General features: G+C 43.8%; 2 protein-coding genes and 1 non-coding gene across 4 annotated transcripts in view; all 3 read right to left on the reverse strand.

Annotated features, from left to right (window-relative positions):
• The window catches only part of POLR1B (RNA polymerase I subunit B), a 37954-nt gene extending 36717 nt beyond the window's left edge, over positions 1-1237 (reverse strand). Inside the window, exon 1 of the mRNA XM_053589830.1 lies at positions 958-1237. Within this exon, the coding sequence (XP_053445805.1) occupies positions 958-1134 (177 nt within the window). The 5' untranslated portion in view covers positions 1135-1237. The remainder of the gene's footprint in view (positions 1-957) is intronic.
• The window catches only part of TTL (tubulin tyrosine ligase), a 124260-nt gene that overhangs the window by 72645 nt on the left and 31640 nt on the right, over positions 1-19975 (reverse strand). The window contains exon 7 of one of the 2 annotated variants that reach the window (XR_008379710.1): positions 16521-17239. Coding sequence is in view for 1 of the 2 variants with exons in the window: in XM_053589833.1 (XP_053445808.1) it covers positions 17125-17239 (115 nt within the window). In the remaining variant the exon portion in view is untranslated. Of the gene's footprint in view, positions 1-10311; positions 17240-19975 lie in introns of those variants that run through there. The other variant, XM_053589833.1, reaches the window with a different exon arrangement.
• On the reverse strand, positions 5594-5725 carry LOC128585247 (small nucleolar RNA SNORA18). Its single transcript, XR_008379969.1, has one exon. It is a non-coding gene; the product is annotated as a small nucleolar RNA SNORA18 (small nucleolar RNA).

Below are 19975 nucleotides of genomic sequence, written 5' to 3' on the forward strand. Positions count from 1 at the left end.
AGTCACTAACATTTAATTCTCCTACAACAGCACTGATTCATGCCTGAACAAACCTTATCTAACGTGTATATATTTTCTCCATAAACGTTCTGTGCTTAGCAGCACTACATAGCACTTTAATACTATGTTTGGGGAACATTTTAAGTAGCAAAATCACCAACAAAAAGTACAAAATGTAGCACTAAATAGACGCTAAAAGGAACCCTTGTTTTCAGTCTGAGAACTTGAAAAGGGTAAGCATCACCTTATTGGACCTCAGCTAGAAATACGCACATTGGGCAATGCAAAATTTTCACCATTCTCAGCATGTTAGCAAGTACTAATTTTAAGGTTGCAAGTAAACTTTTACCAAGTAGATGCATCTACAAATTTGGAACCCCTGAATAATGAAAAGCAATTCTGATTCACAAAATGAAGGAATCTTTAAAGAAACCAATCAACACCACATTCAAGTTCTGTCCTTCACCCAAGAAGTGTGCATAACTTGTGCAATGTATCCATTGGGTGGGAATTTACCCAGCCCTTAAAAGAAAAAAAACTATATTCAAGACTTTCAAGTGATATAAAGGTGTGTTCGTTGTGAATGGTTTGGAAAGCACGCTCCAAACGGGCCACTTACCCGCTCACAGCACCCAGAAACTACAAAAACAAATTACGGTTCACCATCACTTATCAATCCAGAAATCACGAATACATCTTCCCCTACTCGACTCAACTACAAGTCTCATGAGGCTAATCCCTGCCTCTTGTTCAACGTATTTTGCTCTCCCACGATGAAGGAGTTCAAGTACTGGAGATTATACGGTGGTCTCCCAGCTGTCTCTTTGGGACCCTGCACCCTGCCTGTGTCCCACACGGTCCAGACTTCACCCCCGCCGGCCTACAGCTTGGCCTAGCCGCTAAAGCTACGCAGACCCACGCAGAGCTCAACGGAGCAGAGGACGCCGCCGCGCTCACCTGCACCGCGTGGCTGAGTCCCTCCTGCACAGCGTAGTTGAAAGACTCCACGTGCGCCCGTGTCAGCTCCTGCAACGCTGCCTTCTGGTCCTCCGGCGGGATCCCATAAGAGGAGTCGGTCAAGTGTTTTAGACTAGGCCCAGTGGGCAGGTTCCGCCACCGGCTCCCCGGATCCATGCAGGCACCCGCACACCGGAGGACGGTAGCCAGCTACTTCACCCGCGCACCGAGGAAGCGCCGAGTCCCGGCGCCCACGGCCTGCTGGGAAATGCAGTTCCCTCCTGTTCCGCCCGCCCTTGGCCCTCTGGTGTTATAGCCCCGACTGGGATCCAAAACCATAGAATGAAATGGGCCGGTTAAAACCAGGGGGAGGCAGAACTTAGAAGCCCTCCCCTTCTCGGTCCCACCCACGTTCCTCCTCCCGGAAGGACTGTAAAGACCGAAAGTGGCTCCACGCCCAGTTCACCTTCCCCACCCCCGGAAGTTCACGTGAGAGCTTCCGGGAGTGGGGAAACTTCTCCTTTTGGGAGACTGCTTTAATTTAGCTGTGATCAAAAAAGGCCGCATTCAAGAAACTTCAATTAGATAGACTTAAACATGTACATTATTCAGTAAAACTCTAGCTACTACGCACTTAATAATTCAAAAAATTGAAAACTTAATTTTTAAAGTTAACTTTGTAATTACTTTGTTGTGTCAGCTGTCTGTCGGAAAGCATTTGAATATCTGGTTGCAGCATAGAGGTCTGCAGTTTGAGTTAATCCTTTACATGGGTGTCAGTCATTTGTCGCCTTAAGGCGTCTTGATTTGGTTTAGGTGGGAGAAGGTAGATTTGCATCAGTAAGTGGTTGAAAAGCAAGAAATCACTTTTTCCTGTATATTGCTGAAGGCGTGAAGATTCTACTGCAGTTTTCCGTATTTCAATTGGATCTTAGCATCAAACTATGACTTAAAAATGTCATCTACTGAGAGCTGAATCAATTCCATCTGTAGTTCTTTGATGCCTTGGTGATATCCACTAGGTGAGGCTGAAATGCTAATCTGTGTGTGATGTCATGATTCTAAAAGTCATTATATTCTCCAGGTAATAGGTATATTATAGCTGCGTATTCTTTAAATGATTCAGATGTATCATCCTGTTCATCAATAACTTTTGCTAACTGGGGAAAATGTGCACCCAAACTTTCCTTTTTTTTTTTTTTTTTTGCCATTTTTGGCTGGGGCTAGGTTTGAACCCGCCACCATTGGCACATGGGGCCGGTGCCCTACCCCTTTGAGCCACAGGCGCTGCCTGCCTTTTTTTTTTTTTTTTTTAAATAGTCTCACTCTATCGTTCTGAGTAAGTGCCATGGCCTCATAGCTCACAGAAACCTCAAACTCTTGAATTCAAGTGATCCTCATGCCTCAGCCTCCGAAGTATCTGGGACTACTGGCACTACCACACTTGGGCTAGTTTTTCTGTTTTTGGTAGAGACAGGATCTTGATCAGGCTGGTCTCTTAACTCCTGAGCTCAAGCAATCCACCCACCTCGCATCCCAACGTGTCAGGATTATAGGTGTGAGCCATCACACTAGGCTCAAAATTTCCTTTTGAAGGGTGGCACCTGTGGCTCAGTGAGTAGGACGCCGGCCTCATATACCGAGGTGGCAGGTTCAAACCCGGCCCCGGCCAAACTGCAACAAAAAAATAGCCGGGTGTTGTGGCAGGCACCTGTAGTCCCAGCTACTGGGGAGACTGAGGCAAGAGAATCACTTAAGCCCAGGAGTTGGAGGTTGCTGTGAGCTGTGACGCCACAGCACTCTACTGTGGGTGATAAAGTGAGATTCTGTCTCAAAAAACAAAAAAAATTTCCTTTGAAGTAGTGTTTTGAAAAAAGATAGTTTTGGCCGGGCGCCTATGGCTCAAGCGGCTAAGGTGCCAGCCACATACACCTAAGCTTGTGGGTTTGAATCCAGCCCGGCCTGCCAAACAACAACAGCCTCAACCAAAAAAATGGGTAGGTGTTGCAGCGGGTGCCTGTAGTCCCAGCTACTTGGGAGGTGGAGGCAAGAGAATTGTTTAAGCCCAGGAGTTGGAAGTTGCTGTGAGCTGTGATGCTGCAGCACTCTACCCAGGGTGACAGCTTGAGGCTCTGTCTCAAAAAAAAAAAAGAAAAGAAAAAAGATAGTTTTTTAAAAAATGCTTGTTTTAGTTTTTTTTTTGCTACAGCATATATAGACTTAGTTTTATTTTGCAAAGAAATATTCAGGTCATTTTGATTTGACATGATGTCACACAGAAATGCTCTAATTCAGGCCATGCCTGTGGCTCAAAGGAGTAGGGCACTGGCCCCATATACCAGAAGTGGTGGGTTCAAACCCGGCCCTGGCTAAAAACTGCAAAAATAAAAAAGCTCCAATCCTATAGAAATCTTTCAATAATTCATATTGCTGATTCGGTTCTTCATAAAATTTAACTACCTGTTCTTGCAGAGAGCTAATGCACTTTAGAATGATATGGTACATCCACACCAAGTACCTCATCTTTCAACCTTAGCTTGTTACTAAACTGACAAACTGAGGAAGCCATGTTGCATTTGCACAAACATATTTAACAATACTTATAACTTGTTATAAAGTGTCACTTTAAATAGTAGCTTTAGGCAGAGATTTTGTTGATGAAAGATACAACAAAAAAAATGACAGCATCTGGATCAGTTAATACTTTTTTTTTAATCTGTGCAATAAACCCTTCATGTTTTCTGTACATATACTTGGGACGTTTATCAGATTCAGTCCAACTTCACAACATTTATCGTGGAAGTTATTGAAGATATTTATTTCCCATGTTCTGTTCACAAGAGCACCCAAAGTCAGTAATGCTTTGTAGCAAAGAAATTCTTCTGTTATGACAAGAATGACATATAAAAGCTTCACCAAGTCAGTAATATCAGTCCATTCATCCAAAGCAACTGTATAATATCTATTTTCCTTTTGCAGTGTTGTGTGAAGTTGTTCTGTTAAGTTGAAGGCTAATTCATGCTGCTAATCAGTTATGGTTCTCCTTAAAAGAGGAGAACTTTGGAATATTACTAGGGCCTAAGCATCCTACAACTTTAATAATGCATTTCTTCCCAATTTCTTTTTCTTTTTTTTTCTTTTTCTTTCTTTACTTTTTTTTTTTTTTTTGAGACTGAGTCTTACTATGTTGCCCTTGGTAGAGTGCCGTGCCATCACAGCTCACAGCAACCTCTAATTCTTGGGCTTCAGCAATTCTCTTGCCTCAGCCTCCCAAATAGCTGGGACTACAGGTGCCTGCCACAATGCCCGTATATTTTTTTGTTGCAGTTGTCATTGTTGTTTAGCAGGCCTGGGCCAGGTTTGAACCCACCAGCCTCAGTGTATGTGGCCAACGCCGTAACCATTGTGCACAGCTCGGAGCCATTTCCTCACAATTTCTACATCACTGAAGACTTCCTCCTCCCTTCCCCCTGCCCCCCAGAATATATAAGCTACTTAAAAAGTTGCTTTCTTGGCATTATTTCCAGGTCTTATTGCTACTTGAAAAAATTGTCTTTGCTTTTGCTTTTCGTGTTTTAATTTCTGCAATACAAACTTACATCCTTCTCCCTCTAATTTAAAATATTTGTGTTCCTTATGAGTGTTATAATGCTGATGAGCACTGAATTTCTTTAATGTTGGTATTGCAATATTACAAAGCAAGCAAATCATCTTGTTTTTAGCAGAAATGAGGTAAATTGCAATTCTCAATCCTCACTAAAAATTTTGATTTTTTTATTCAGCTGTTAAGCAGATAAAATTTAAAAAACACTGTCAAGCTGTGCAACTATTCACAAATTCCATTTCAAACAGAAATACAGTGCACCATTGTGAAAAGCTGATAACAGACTGGCCTACTTGATCCCCATAAACTCTTGTCAAACAGCTTCATGCTGAAGTGGTGTTAATAAGGCAGGGGAAATTAGAATTTAGCCCTATGGCTTTCTAATGTTTTAATTGTCCCTGTCAATCTGGGAGGATTATGTCACTGAAGTTTATTTTACTTTTTGGTATTTTAAATAATGTTCATTTTAAAAATGAAAATTTGCAAGATGAACAAAAATGTATTAATAAAGATAAAAAGATTTCTTCTATAAAATTTGGATTCAGTCAAAAGGCCATACCTAAGGGCCTTAAGGCCACAGATTCCTCACCCCTGGCTGGGGCTGTCATTTGCTCAATTAGGATTGGGGGAGAGTGGTCTTCAACCACCTCCTGATCTGATGCTGTTTCTGACCCTGGGGAGACACTGTGCCAGGGTCATGGCTTCATCAAAACAGCAGATGTCAGCCGGGCCTGGTGGCTAACACCTATAATCCTAGCAGCATGGGAAGCCAATGTGGGAGAATTGCTTGAGCTCAGGAGTTTGAGACCAGCTAGACCAAAGCAAGACCCCATCTCTTCTAAAAATAGAAAAAATAGCCAGGTGTTGTGGCATATGCTTTTAGTCCCAGCTATTCAGGAGACTGAGACAAGAGGATCTCTTGACCCCATAAGTTTGAGGTTGCTGTGAACTATGATGATACCATGGCACTCAATCCAGGGTGACAGAGTGAGACTTTGTCTTCAAAAAAAAAAAAAAAAAGGATGTTTTACCAATTATTTTGTAGTTCCTTCCCACAGACCTAACAAACAGTTCTGTGAATAAAGCAAGACCATAAAGTTACTCTATGAGGTATTCCCAACAATATGTGGCTACAGAAATAGCTCCATTGGGATAGACATCAACAAGACCTAACTAATACGTTTTTACCTTAAGGGTTGGCATAACCCACTGATGTCTGAATGTGATGTTTTTAGGAACTAATTGAATGTATTCATTTTTCCAAGAGCTGTTGGCTCCCCCCCCCATTGTTAGCATTGCCAGCAAAACAACTGCATGCAGATACGCTTTCATGGTGTGTATAACCTTAACACAGGAACTCCAAGTCACTGTAAAAATGACCCTACAGTAACTTGCTTGAAGAAATTAGATCCCGAAGATTCTTGGTGGGGAATTTAAGTTTTCATCAGTATGTCTATATTCAGGTGGAGACAAGAGAAACCAAAAGTAAAAGAATCGGCTCGGCGCCGGTAGCACAGTGGTTACAGCACCAGCCACATACACGGAGGCTGGTGGGTTTGAACCCAGCCTGGGCCAGCTAAACAACAATGACAACTGCAGTCAAAAAATATCCAGGCACTGTGGCAGGCACCTGTAGTCCCAGCTACTTGGGAGGCTGAGGCAAGAGAATTGCTTAAGCCCAAGAGTTTGAGGTTGCTATGAGCTGTGATGCCACGGCACTCTACCGAGGGTGACATAGTAAGACTCTGTCTTAAGAAAAAAAAAAAGTAGAAGAATCGTGGCAAGTGACTTTGGGGCTGACAGGACAACTGTGGACTGAGGATCTGCACCATTAAAAGGGGCTATCTTGAAGGTAAATCTTCAGTGACTCCAGCCTTTGAGGCACTAAGGCACCCTTGATAGACAGCAGAAGGAGAATCACATGTGAAATTTCTTTCCTTTTTTTTTTTTTTTTAATACACCTTTATTTATTTATTTATTTAATTTTTGCAGTTTTTGGCTGGGGCTGGGTTTGAACCCGCCATCTCCGGCATATGGGGCCAGCGCCCTACTCCTTTGAGCCACAGGTGCTGCCCCACATGTGAAATTTCTTGAATAAAAGTTGATTAATTTTGCCTAATGCCATAATAAAGAAAAACAACACTCTTCTTACACTGTTAAACAAACAAAAAAAAAGTCGATGTTGTCGGGCATCAGGCTGACTTGTTCTCTCTACCCAATTCTTAACGTATGAAGTCTTGTCACTGGGGCAGTCACACAGTGGTCAGTTCATGCTAAATTTCTCCCCTCATGTTTAGGACTAGAGTCCTAGTGGAGGGGGAACTGGGTAAGGTGAAGGGGGGGTCAGGTGTTCTTGGCTGGAAAGAGTCGGGGAATGAGGCATGCAAATAGACTTCCAGCTTTAAGATCCTTTGAGTCTCTACTAATCACTTACCTCCCTCAGACTACCGACTAATCAGGGAATGCCTGATGATGTCTTTCAACTTCATCATGTTTATAACAGCTGTATTGCGATATAATTGGCATACAATAAACTACACACATTTTAAGTATACACATTAAGTTTTTTTTCTTTCCTTTGAGACAGAGTCTTTGTTGCCCTCCGTAGAGTGTTATGGCATCACAGCTCACAGCAACCTCAAACTCTTAGGCTTAAGTGATTCTCTTGCATCAGCCTCCCCAGTAGCTGAGACTACAGGGGCCCACCACAACGCTATTTTTAGAGATGGGGTCTCACTGTTGCTCAGGCAATCCACCCACCTCGGCCTCCCAGAGTGCTAGGATTACAGGTGTGAGCCACCGCACCAGCCTACACGTTAACTTTTGACCCATGAAGCCATCACCACAGGTGAGACAATGAATTAATCCACCAATCCCCAAACTGTCCTCCTGGCCCTTGGGAATCCCTGCCTACTGTCAACATCATCTTTTCTTAGTTTAGCTGGTAATTTTCATTCTTATATAACTTTTTTTTTTAAGTTACCTTTTGGTTCTATTTTATTTTGACATCAACAAATCTACCAAGGTGTGTGTAGCTGTAACATATGTTCTGCTTCCCTCCCTTTACAATGCCTCTGCCTCTTCTAAGGAATACTTCCTCATTCCCTCTCCCCTAGCCAAGGACTCTAGAAGGCAGGAGAATAAAGAAATTATTGCAATACCTATGGTGCATCTTACAAGGGGACATGTGAAACTTAGTAAATGTAGAATATAAATGTCTTAACACAATAACTAAGAAAATGCCAGGAAGGCTATGTTAACCAATGTGATGAAAATATGCCAAATGGTCTATAAAACCAGTGTATGGTGCCCCATGATCGCATTAATGTACACAGCTATGATTTAATAATCAAAAGTAAATAAATAAAAATAGAAAAAAAGAAATTATTGCAGATGCAATAATTTTCATCAGGACATAAACCTGCTGGTGAAGCTCTGAAAACAAAAAAACAGTTTACTGATCCCTGTCCCTTTTCAGCCACCATACCATTTCTCTGGTCTCCTGTAGACCATACATCTTAAATGAATTGACCTCCTCATTGTTTTCCCACCGTTTTCAGGTTCATTCATGTTGTAACATACATCGTACTTCATTCCTTTCTTTGGGTGAATAATAACCTATTATATGTACATATCACATTTTGTTTATCCATTCACCAGCTGATGGACAATCGACTTGTTCCTGCTTTTGATTATTATGAATAATGCTGCTATGAATACCCAAGCACAGGACTTTGGACATGTTTCCAGTTCTCTTAGATACTAGAGCTAGAAATGGACATTTCTGCATCACATGTTAACTCTATGTTTAACTTTTTGAGGTATTGTGAAACCGTTTTCCAAAGGAACTGTATAGTTTTATATCCCTACTAGCAATATATAAAATCCCAAATTCTCTATATCTTTACCAGTACTTCGTTTGTTTTTTGAGATAGAGCCTCAAGCTATTGCCCAGGGTAGAGTGCTGTAGCATCACAGCTCACAGCAACCTCCAACTCCTGGGCTTAAGCGATTCTCTTGCCTCAGCCTCCCAAGTAGCTGGGACGATAGGTGCCTGCCACACGCCCAGTTATTTTTTTGGTTGTAGTTGTCATTGTTGTTTGGCAGGCTTGGGCTGGATTCGAACTCGCCGCCTCTGATGTATGTGGCTGGCACCTTAGCCGCTTGAGCTATAGGCACTGAGCCACAGTACTTGTTAATGTCTGGATTTTATTCTAGATATTATAGTGTATGTGCAGTAGTATCTAATTGAGGTTTTGCTTTGCATTTGCCTAATGACTACTGATGTTAAGCATCTTTTCATTTTCTTTGGAGAAACAACTGTTTAGATATTTTGCCCATTTTAAAATTGGGTTGTCTTTTTATCTTGAGTTGTCATCATTCTTTATGTAGATTATACAAGTCCTTGTCAGATACATGATTTGCAAATATTTTCTCCCATTCTGCTGGTTGTCATTTTTTTTTTTTTTTGAGACAGTCTCACTCACTATGTTGTCCATAGTAGAGTGCTGTGGTGTCATAGCTCACAGCAACCTCCAATACCTGGGCTCAAGTGATCCTCTTGTCTCAGCCTCCCCAGTAGTTGGGACTACAGGTACCCACCACAATACCTGGCTACTTTTTTGAGATGGGTACTATAGTTAGAAATGGACATTCCTGTGTCACATGTTAACTCCATGTTTAGCCTTTTTAGATATTGTGTGTCTCCCTCTTGCTCAGGCTGGTCTCAAACTCCTGACCTCCAGCAGTCCACCTGTCTCAGCCTCCCAGAGTGCTAAGTGTGGGTTGTCTTTTTACTTTCCTTCTGATGTCCTCTGAAGCAAAACATTTTCAATTTTGACAAAATGCAGTGTTTTTTCCTGCCTGTGCGTTTGATATCACATTTAAGAAAGTGTTGCCTAATCCAAGGCCATGAGGATTTACACTTATGTTTCCTACTAAGAGTTTTATAGTTTCAGTACTTACATTTAAGTCCTTGATACTCCTTGAGTCAATTTTTACATATGGAGTAAAAAAGGCATACTGCTTCATTTCTTTTCTTATGGATATCCAGTTGTCCTAACACCATTTGTTGAAAAGACTATTCTTTCTTCCATTGAATTGTCTTATGCCCCTGGTCAAAAATCAACTGACTATAAATGCAAGGGTTTATTTTAGATTCTCAATTCTATTCCTTTGATTTGTATGTCTGTCTTCATGCCAATAATATAGGATGGCCTTGATTAATATAGCATTGCAATAAATTTTGAAATCAGGAAGTGTACTTCCTCCAACGTTGTTCTTTCTCCAGATTGCTTTGGCTATTCCTTGTCCTTTATATTTTCATATGAATCTTTTTTTTTCTTTTTTTTCGAGATAGAGTCTCATTGTGTCACCCTCGGTAGAGTGCCGTGGCATCACAGCTCACAGCAACCTCAAACTCTTGGGCTTAAGCGATTCTCTTGCCTCAGCCTCCCAAGTAGCTGGGACTACAGGTGCCCACCACAATGCCTAGCTATTTTTTGGTTGCAGCTGTCATTGTTGTTTAGCTGGCCTGGGTCAGGTTTGAACCCACCAGCCTCAGTGTATGTGGCCAGCTCCCTAACTGCTGAGCTATGGGCAGCGAGCCATGATTTTGGTATGAGAATATTAATAGTGGCCTGGTTCATTTCCAGTTTTGCAAGTGTTCTCATTGATTTTATGTGAGAGGCTTTTCAGATTTGTACTCAGCTGTTACCACTGGCATCCTCTCATGTTTTTTCTTTTGTTTGTTTGTTTGTTTTTTTAATTTCAGTGTGCTTGTTCATTCTTCTTTGTTTGAAGTACTCCTTTTTTGTTGATTTTCTTCTTTCTCCTGCGGTGCTGGCTGTTTTTGATGTTGTTAGTAGAGATGGGGTCTTACTCTGGCTCACTGCTGCTCATATGGGTCTTGAACCTCTGAGCTCAGGCAATCCACCTGCCTTGGCCTCCCACAGTGCTGGGACTACAGGCGTGAGCCACCACGCCCGGCCTTTTTGTTTGTTTTTTTTTTTTGAGACAGAGTCTCATTTTGTTGCCCTTTGTAGAATGTGTGGCTTCATAGCTCACAGCAACCTCAAACTCTTGGGCTCAAGTGATCCCCTTGACTCAGCCTCCCAAGTAGCTGAGATTACAGGTGCCCACCACAATCCTTGGCTATTTTTTTAGAAACAGGGTCTTGCTCTTGCTCAGGCTGGTCTTGAACTCATGAGCTCAGGCAATCCACCTGCCTTGGCCTCCCAGAGTGCTAGGATTACAGGTGTGAGCCACTGCGCCTGGCCACCTCTCATGCATTTTAATTTTTAAAAAATGTTTTTATTGTGTCTTTATTCCTTTTATTTATTTGGACTATAATAATTCATATAATCATGACCTGAGTTATGAAATGGCTATATTTGAGAAAATTTTTTTAATATTTTATCTTTTTATTATAATTTTTTTATTAAGTCATATACACATAGATCATGTATACATTAATACTTTGATGGGGTACAATGTGCTGATTTTATATACAATTTGGAATGCTTAGATCCAATTAGTTAATATACGGTCTCCATTAATTATTGTGTTAAGACATTTATATTCTATACTTAGTAGATATGACATGTACCCTTGCAATATGCTCCATAGGTGTGGTCCCACTGTTTATTCTCCTTCCATCAAACCTCTCCCCTCCCCTCGCATCTCCCTTCTCTTCCCTCCTACATCCTGGGCTATAGTTGTGATTTATCTTTCATATTAAAGTGTGAGTGATTATAAATTGTTTTCATAAAAGTACTGAGTACACTGGATACTTTTTCTTCCATTTTGAGATACTTTACTAATCTCATGTTTTGTTTTGCTTTCTTTATTTTTATTTTTTTTTTGGCCGGGGCTGGGTTTGAACCCGCCACCTCTGGCATATGGGACCAGCGCCCTACTCCTTGAGCCACAGGTGCCGCCCCTGTTTTGTTTTTTTAGAGACAGTCTCATTTTGTTGCCCTCAGTAGAGTGCTACAGCGTCACAGCTCACAGCAATCTCTAGCTCTTGGGCTTAGGCAATTCTCTTGCCTCAGCCTCCTGAGTAGCTGGGACTACAGGTGCCCATCACAATGCCTAGCTATTTTTTTGTTGCAGTTTGGCCGGGAGCGGGCTCAAACCCACCACCCTTAGTATATGGGGCCAGCGCCCTACTCACTGAGCCACAGGTGCCACCCTAATCTCATGCATTTTTAAAAGGAACTTTTCTTGCAGACATCTTCAAATTGTGCCATCAAGTATTGCATGGGATAGGGACCTATTTTCCTTTGCCTTTAGGCATTACTATGGTTTGAATGTGTCCTCCAAAGTAGATGTGTTGGAAATTTAATCCACAATGCAACCTTGAAAGGTAGGACCTTTAAGAGGTGACTGGATTAATGATGTTATCATGGTTGCAGGAGTGGGCTGGTTATCTCAGAAGTAGGTTCCTGATAAAAGGATGAGTTCAGCCCTTTTCTTTTCTCACCATGTGATGCCTTTTGCCTTGGGCTAGTGCAGCAAAAAGGTCCTCATGAGATGCAGCCCATCAAAGACTTAACCAGCCTTCAGAACCATGAGCCAAATAATTTACTTTCCTTATAAATTACCCAGACTATGGTATTCCATTATAGCAGCACCAAATGGACTAAGACAGGGGACACTTGAGGAAAACTTCTGGGGCTGTGGGAGATAGATTCTTTTTTTTTTTTTAAAGACAGAGTCTCACTATGTTGCCCTTAGTAGAGTGCCATGGTGTCAGAGCTCACAGCAACCTCAGACTCTTGGGCTTAAGTGATTCTCTTGCCTCAGCCTCACAAGTAGCTGGGCCTACAGGTGCTACCACAACGCCTAGATTTTTTTTTTTTTTGGTTGCAGTTGTCACTGTTGTTTAGCTGGCCCGGGCTGGGCTCGAACCTGCCAGCCTTGGTGTATGTGGCTGATGCCAAGCCAGAACTTCAGATTCTTTAAGGAGAAGAAACAGCTGCTGACAGCAAACTGGACCAGACTCTCAATGAAGCCCTCCAAAAACTTTTTACGGACCCAGGCTCCTAAATCCCTGCCTGCCTGGGCCCACGCCTGCTTGTCCCTGCGCTCTGTCTGTGCAATCTCCTCTAAGTCTAGTGGGAGTGGGTCATGTTGCATTGAAACTTGTTTGGCGTAAGATGCCCATGCTAGGGTTTCTGGCATGGAAGGACTTTCTTCTGTGCCAGCAGTATATTTATGGACTGGAAGCAGCCATGAAGAGGCAGGCCAGACATACACGGAAAAGAAGCCCAAAGCCTTCAGGTTTACTGCACAGGAAGTTGTAAGTTAATGGCAGTTTGCATAAATCAAGCCCTTTCTACTTACAAGTACATAAGGTGTGTGAAGTTTATAGGTTTTTATAGACCTGGCCTTGGTGAAATACTTAGCAAGAACTTCTTGGCCTTCTGGGTATTGTGGACGTCCTTCCACCTCTGCCCCATATTTGATGCACATATGACTTTCCTTCACAGCGTGGGTCACACGTCACAATTTGCGTCATGAGGCAGATGATGCACAAGACGTGTGAGAAATGAGGGGCTGGATTTCAGCAGCTGAAACTGTCTCAGTGCTTCCAGAGCAGCTCATCAGGTCTGAAGCACGATCTACTGGTTTATGTATTGGGTAACATCCTGGGGTCAGCAAACCATGGCACCATCTGGCCTACTATTGAATGGCCTATGAGCTTAGAACAATGTTTGCATTTTTAAAGAGTTAGGGGCAAAGACAAAGAATATACGAGAGAGACCCTATATGGCTTGTAAAGCCTAGCAGATGTACTATCTGGCTCTTTACAGAAAATAGTCTCCTTACCCTTGAATGATGAGATCATGGATTTAAACCACCAGTGATATTCCAGGACAGCAACACCCACAAGATGATAGAACCAAAGGGGACGAAGACACTTGCAGTATCGTTCCTTTACTTGAATGCTCCAGGCATATTAAACATTCATAAAATTACCTTATTTCAGAAGTCATTTCCTCTTCAGTACAGATTCTGCATCCAGGATCAGAGACATGTGTATCACTGAATTTTCTCTATAGCACCCACACGCTACACAGAACCCACTCTGCTGCCCTGTCTTTGCTAATGCCTTCTCCCCCTCACCACACCCACAAGTCTGGATTCCCTCTACTTGACACAATGTAGAATGTAATGAAACGTGCTTTGTAGCATCCCTGCCACATGCTGGTTCTGACCATCCCAGCCGTCTCCCGCACTCCCAGATATTCCACATATGTAATTACCATCCTGAAGAGCTAGGGAAACATCACGTCAGCTGGTAAGTATGCCAGCACCTGCTCCCCGTAAATCATACGGCACGGAGGCACTTAAATGTCCTTGGTAAAACAGATTTATAATTACCGTAGGAACTATGTGTGAGGGAAGGGGCTTTTCTCTCAATAATTCATTGATTCAACACATATTTAGCAGATTTAAAATTTCATGTCCGTTTACACTTGCTGTGAAAGTTTCATAAATTATTTATGTAAATGAAAGGACGCCTGAGTCACCAGAAGCTGCGATGAGAAGCAAAGAGGGAATCTGCTGAGATCACAGATGAATACGTATTATCAACATCTGGTCATTTGTAAAGAGATGACTGTGTTAACAGAAAGGATGTTTTAAAAGCCATCAGCCTTACGCAATTCTTCCAAGGTGATACTGTGTCTTCCCTTCCTTCTCGAGCAGGGGTTCAAGGCATCTTAAGACATATTGTTGTCTGAGGTTCTGATTTAACTGGCCAGTGGTGGAGGAAGTGGGGAAGTGTGGGCACCCACATTTTTAAGAGCTTCACAAGGGATTCCAGCATGTAGTCGGTGCTGAGAACCTTGGCATTAAAGGCTCTTGAGTCTTCTCACTCTCATTTGTTCTCACTAAAAGCCCTTGAGGTAGTCCCTGGGTCAGGCAACAATCTCTTTCATAAGCTAAGAAACTAAGGCACAGAGAGGTTAAGGGGCTCATCTGATACACATACTGTGCAGTCAAATGACAGAGCTGAGATTGGAATTGACATTTCCAAATAAATAATGCCTTCTCCCCTGGCAGCTGGCAGCACCTACGTATACTAAAAGCGTGAAGCCTGGCAGGAACCAGGCATGACCCTCTGTGCCAAGGATACCTTGGAGGGTATAGAAGAGCTCTGAGCCAACTGTCTCACCTAATCAGAAATAAACGTGTAAAGCTGGATGCAGTGGCTCATGCCTACAGTTCCAGCTACTTGGGAGGTTGGGGTTGGAGGACTGCTTGAGTCCAGGAGCTCAGGGCTGCAGTGAGATATGAGTATAACTATGAATAGTCACTGCACTCCAGCCTGCGTGACAAAGCAAGACCCCACATATTTAAAAAAATAGAAATAAAAAATTCTTTAAAAATTTTAAAAATAAATAAGTGCAGAAAATAGATACTTATTTGAAGTCACATGAGGAATGAAATATAACTTTTTCTATTTTTTTTAAAGTCTTACTTCCCTCACACATATGCTATTGATTTAGGTTTCTTAGAAAATCCTTCAAGATTCACAGGTTTCCTAACAACTGAATTCTTAGCTCTGTCACTGGAAAGACCAGAAAACTTTTGAATGTCCCTATAATTTGGGTTCAAAAGATAATTACACATTTGTGCAATTAGCATATGACATCATTACAAAAACTTTCATGCTTTTCCTGTTATCAGCCCACTTAGCTTGACAAGGACCCAGTACTCCATCCTTTCTAAATGGGTGTGCAACTCCTGTGATCTGATCAGACCTCATTCCTTTCTCAGAAGTTTCCAAGCACTAATCCATCACTGCACTGGGCCTCTAGGATTCACTATTACCAATGATTTTTACTTTGCTCTACATGCAAACTTTTATAATTTGTATGCTGGGTAACCACCAGGAATTTTATTTTGTAATTCCAAATTCCCACAAGAGCCAATGCAATTGGGCCCATTTTCACTTAACCTAACGTAACATGCTCACATCCAATCACCCCCTACTGTGCACCTATTAAATAATTCCTATCATTATCCCTTTTCTCACTGTAAGCTCTTATATCTCATCATGTTCAAGGTGTTGCATTTTTTTCTCTTTTGTTAAAGTCTCATCTGACTGCAGAAATGTTTTCTAGGCCAAGTAGAAACGAATACTGGAGCACACATATGCATGGAGAAAGAACGTGCCGTGTTCTGGGGTGGAGTGCAGCGTTCAATGGGTCTGCTGTGGTTTCCAGGACACCAGAAGAAGGGCCTATTAACTCAGTTCACGTCGAACACAAATGACATCATGTTCTTCCCATTGCTAGTACTGTGGCCTCTTGAAAAGCCTATAAAGGATTAGCCCGTCTAGTACATAGAAGCTACATCTGTTGAAACTCACAAAACACTGCGTGGAGCTCTGAAACCACTTCTCTTCCACTGGAGAAGACTTTCCCATTTAGGCAAGACATACAGTCTCCTGGTGCCTGCAGGTACAGGTAGGCATAGAACCCTTCCTGGAACAAAACTTCCACCCCTGCTGAAGGAGAACAGGAGAACAAAAGTGTGTGTGGGGGGAGGAGGGGGCAGCTACTGTGTCTGGGGCAGGGCCAGCTGAAGGAGGGGAATGGAGACTGGAATTCTACTTTCTCCTGACTCCTAAAGGTTTTTTGACAAAGATCTAAAAAATAGTCAAGGGAAATTTGCAAAGCTGCATTTAGCATTCTGGTTAAAACAAAGATAACTGAAAAATCCTCATATTTTCAAAGACCCACCACACCCAACCTATTTAAGCAAAGCAAGATATGTTTTTTCTCTCTCATGCTTATATGATGCTTACATGTTCAGGGCAGACTTGCCACTTTGTTTCTAAAACATGCAGAGAGCAGACCTAGAGCAGCAGTTTGCTCTGGGCCTGACCTACAGGAACCCTGACCGGCAACTGACCAAACACCATCAGGAAGGTGATGAGAAAAACCGCCTTTGCCAAGAGGCTGGCGCATAGCATGAAACTAAGGACTGTTGGTGCATGCTTGTCCAGAGTTTAGGGGGCAGGATGTCATGAGAGGATGAGCGGGGAACACATGGGTGACCTCCAAGATGCTTTGACGTCCACTCCAAGTCCCAGAACAGCGGAGCTGCAGCGGGTACAGAGTTAAGGCACTGGGGCTATAGCAGGTGGGGGGCACCAACCAGAGGTCCTGGAGGCCCACTATCCCCAGAGACAGGGGAAAGTTCTCTACTCACAAGGCTGCCTTTGAGTACCAAGGTTGTTTTGAAGGATGAGAACCTAAAACAACCAAATCCCTGGCTGTCTCCCCTTAGAAGAATATTTTGCTCTTCCTTCAGAGACATCTGCTTCAGTTTTCAAAAGTCTTGGCAGCATTGTTGAGAGCTCCACCTGGGCCACTCCCCTAGCAACCTACACTGGGGGAGTCGCCTTCCCTGCTCACATGCTCTCTTCCGTCCCATCTTTTCGAGTTGCCTTCCTTCCCCTCGCTTTGGCTTGGTCATGAGCAATTCGGCCATCTCACCAGCCCCTGGCGCAGGGCCCTCAGCTTTTTCCAAGGCAGCTCTGGGCATCACAGTTTGATGAAGGCGGCCGGTGGGGTCTGCGGTGCTTCCATATCTGGGGGTGGGAAGACGCTGGATATGGCTATGTCCACGATGCCCTGGCACAGTTCTGCGTAAAGCTTCCTGAAATGTGTTTTTGAAAATATCATTGAGGATGTTCATCAAGGTGCATGCAAAAAATAAAAATCTAAGTTTTGTTGTTTTTTTGTTTTCAACCAGCATCTGCCCTAGAAATTCCTTCTTATGACCACATTGATAAACCAGTTGCCACCGTACATACAAATAGTGCAGAGGGCACTGCATGAAGATAAAGCATTCCTTCAACAAATATTTATAGGAGGAGAACAAGACGACAACTGCTGCTTTGATTGGCAGGTTAGAAAGGCGATTTCAAGAGTGTCTAAGAGCCATCTCGCCTGTCTGTGATAAGGGAAATCACACTGACACTCACACTCCCTTTTGATGAGTTAATCTGATGACATCGAGTGCAATAAAGGAAACTACTAAGCCTCTGGCTAGAGAAAATCAGAGATGGGATTGTTCAGGGAAGGTTTTCTGAAATATCATTTTGGTAGAGAAGGAGCCAGCCATGGTGAGCCTGCTGGTGACTCCACACAGAGGCGACAGCAGGTACAAAGGCTCCAGGTAGATATGAGCAATCCAAGGAAATGGCAGCCCAGGGTGCAGCTGGAGAGGCAGGCAGGCAGTGGCCTCGCAGGTGGAGGGAGAAGTTGGGTTTCTGTCCAAGGTATAATGGTAAGTCTGGAGAACAGGTGGTCTGTTTTCTATTTTATCACACTGGCTACTCCGAGAGGATGGACTTTATCAGAAGTAGAAAGCTCAGTTAGAAGGCTATTTGTAAAATTCTCTGCCACGGTGGAAGACAACCTGTGCCAGCGCAGCAGCAGCGGGAATGGAGGGCAGGACAGGGGGCAGAGGGCAGAGGGCAGTGGTGTGGAATCTGGTTGATTCCTCAAGCCCCTGTGGACAGGACTTGAGGGCAAGGGGATTGGGAAGGCAAGACTTCTTAAGGTTGGGCTTACACGCTGAGGGCAGGGTGATGGACTCACGGAGACGGGAAGTCTGGGAGTGGGTAAGAGACTTTGTTGGACATCCAGATGTCATGGCACAGAGGGCAGTGCAGTTGCTCAACTGCCTCTCTGGGTTGTGAAGTAAGCTGGTGGTTTTAAAATGATAAACTTGAATGAGATCATATAGAGAGAGCTTAGAGCAGGGAGAGGAGACGACACCCAGGGCTGGGGCCTGAGATACCTGATAAGGACATGAGCCCAGCTTGCTCACACCTCCCTCAGGAAGCACAGAGCATGCCTGAAGCCACCACAGCACAGCATCTCAGCACAGGGCGTTCAGTTGCCCTGAATGCTGTTGACGGTTCTGGGAAAGTGAGGACAGAAATGGGCTGCTGGACTTGGCAATGTGGACTTGGTTGGGGACCTTCTAAGGACTACTTCTGTGGGGTGGTCAGGATGGAAGCCAGCCTGCCTTGGACCAGGCAGGGCATGGATGGAAAGAGAGGAACAGAAGGAGAGAGGATGACTCGAGCAGAGGCTGCTTTCCAGAAACGTGGCTGTGAGAGGAGCGGGGAGAAGGCCGGAACCCTGGAGCAGGACGTGGCATCAGGGAGGATTTTTATTTTAATAGCTGGAAAAGTCTGCCGGGTGTGCACAAGCAGCAGAGAGGGAGACAGTGTAAACGAGCGAGGCAGGAGGACAGAGGGGAAGGTGCAGCCCAGAGCACCACGGTGGTGCAGACCCATGACAGAAAGGACAGTGGCTGCCGAGACTGGACACACCACTGTCAATTTGGTGAGGGAAGACACAAAGCCCTGTCTGCCTCCGCTTAGCCTCCCTAACTCACACGCTACCTTCAGGTCTCAGTGCCAAGCACCACTTCCCAAAGGGAAGCCTTGTGCTGGATTGTTACCTTTCAACATCCTTTGCTCTCTATTTTTTTTTTTTTTGTAGAGACAGAGTCTCACTTTATGGCCCTTGGTAGAGTGCTGTGGCCTCACACAGCTCACAGCAACCTCCAACTCCTGGGCTTAAGCAATTCTCTTGCCTCAGCCTCCCGAGTAGCTGGGACTACCGGCGCCCGCCACAACGCCCGGCTATTTTTTGGTTGCAGTTTGGCGGGGGCCGGGTTTGAACCCGCCACCCTCAGTATATGGGGCTGGCGCCTTACCACCTTTGCTCTCTATTAAAGCACCTGTCCCAGTTTGTCATCGCAGTCTGGTCCCCTGTATTGCCCACAGTCTCTCTCCACTGAGGGCAGGGTCTGTGTCTCTCTTTGCTCCCCACTGTGAATCGATGGCCTGGGACATGACGTGACTAACTGCCAGCTGCAGGGACTAACAAATGAGATGGAATCACACCTGTCACAGCCATCAGGCCAGAGGCAAAGGCCCAGCTCCTAACCTAAGAACAACTTGTGTGTACAGGACAGTCCTTGCAGGCACTGGACTTTCTCCTAGGCCTTTTTGGCTTTTTTTGTTTTATTTTGTTTTTTTGAGACAGAGTCTCACTCTGTTGTCTGGGCTATAGTGCTGCCAGCTTCGCTCACAGCAACCTCAAACTCCGGGGTTCAAGTGATCTTCCTGCATCAGCATCCCGAGTAGCTGGGACTATAGGTGCCTGCCACAATGTTTGGTTAATTTTTCTATTTTTAGCAGAGATACAGTCTTGCTCTTGCTCAAGCTATCTCCTAAACCTTTGAAAAGTCACCCGAAATTCTCAGTTTCTCCAAGAGGTAGATGGGAACCATGAAAGGGTCTTGGCATGATGAAAGTAGATCTTCAGAAGAACCAAGAGCATAAGAGGATTGAGTCCAAATGACTTTCTG

This window comes from Nycticebus coucang, chromosome 4 (genome assembly GCF_027406575.1).
Source record: "Nycticebus coucang isolate mNycCou1 chromosome 4, mNycCou1.pri, whole genome shotgun sequence".
In the NCBI taxonomy this organism is placed as follows: Eukaryota; Metazoa; Chordata; class Mammalia; order Primates; family Lorisidae; genus Nycticebus; species Nycticebus coucang.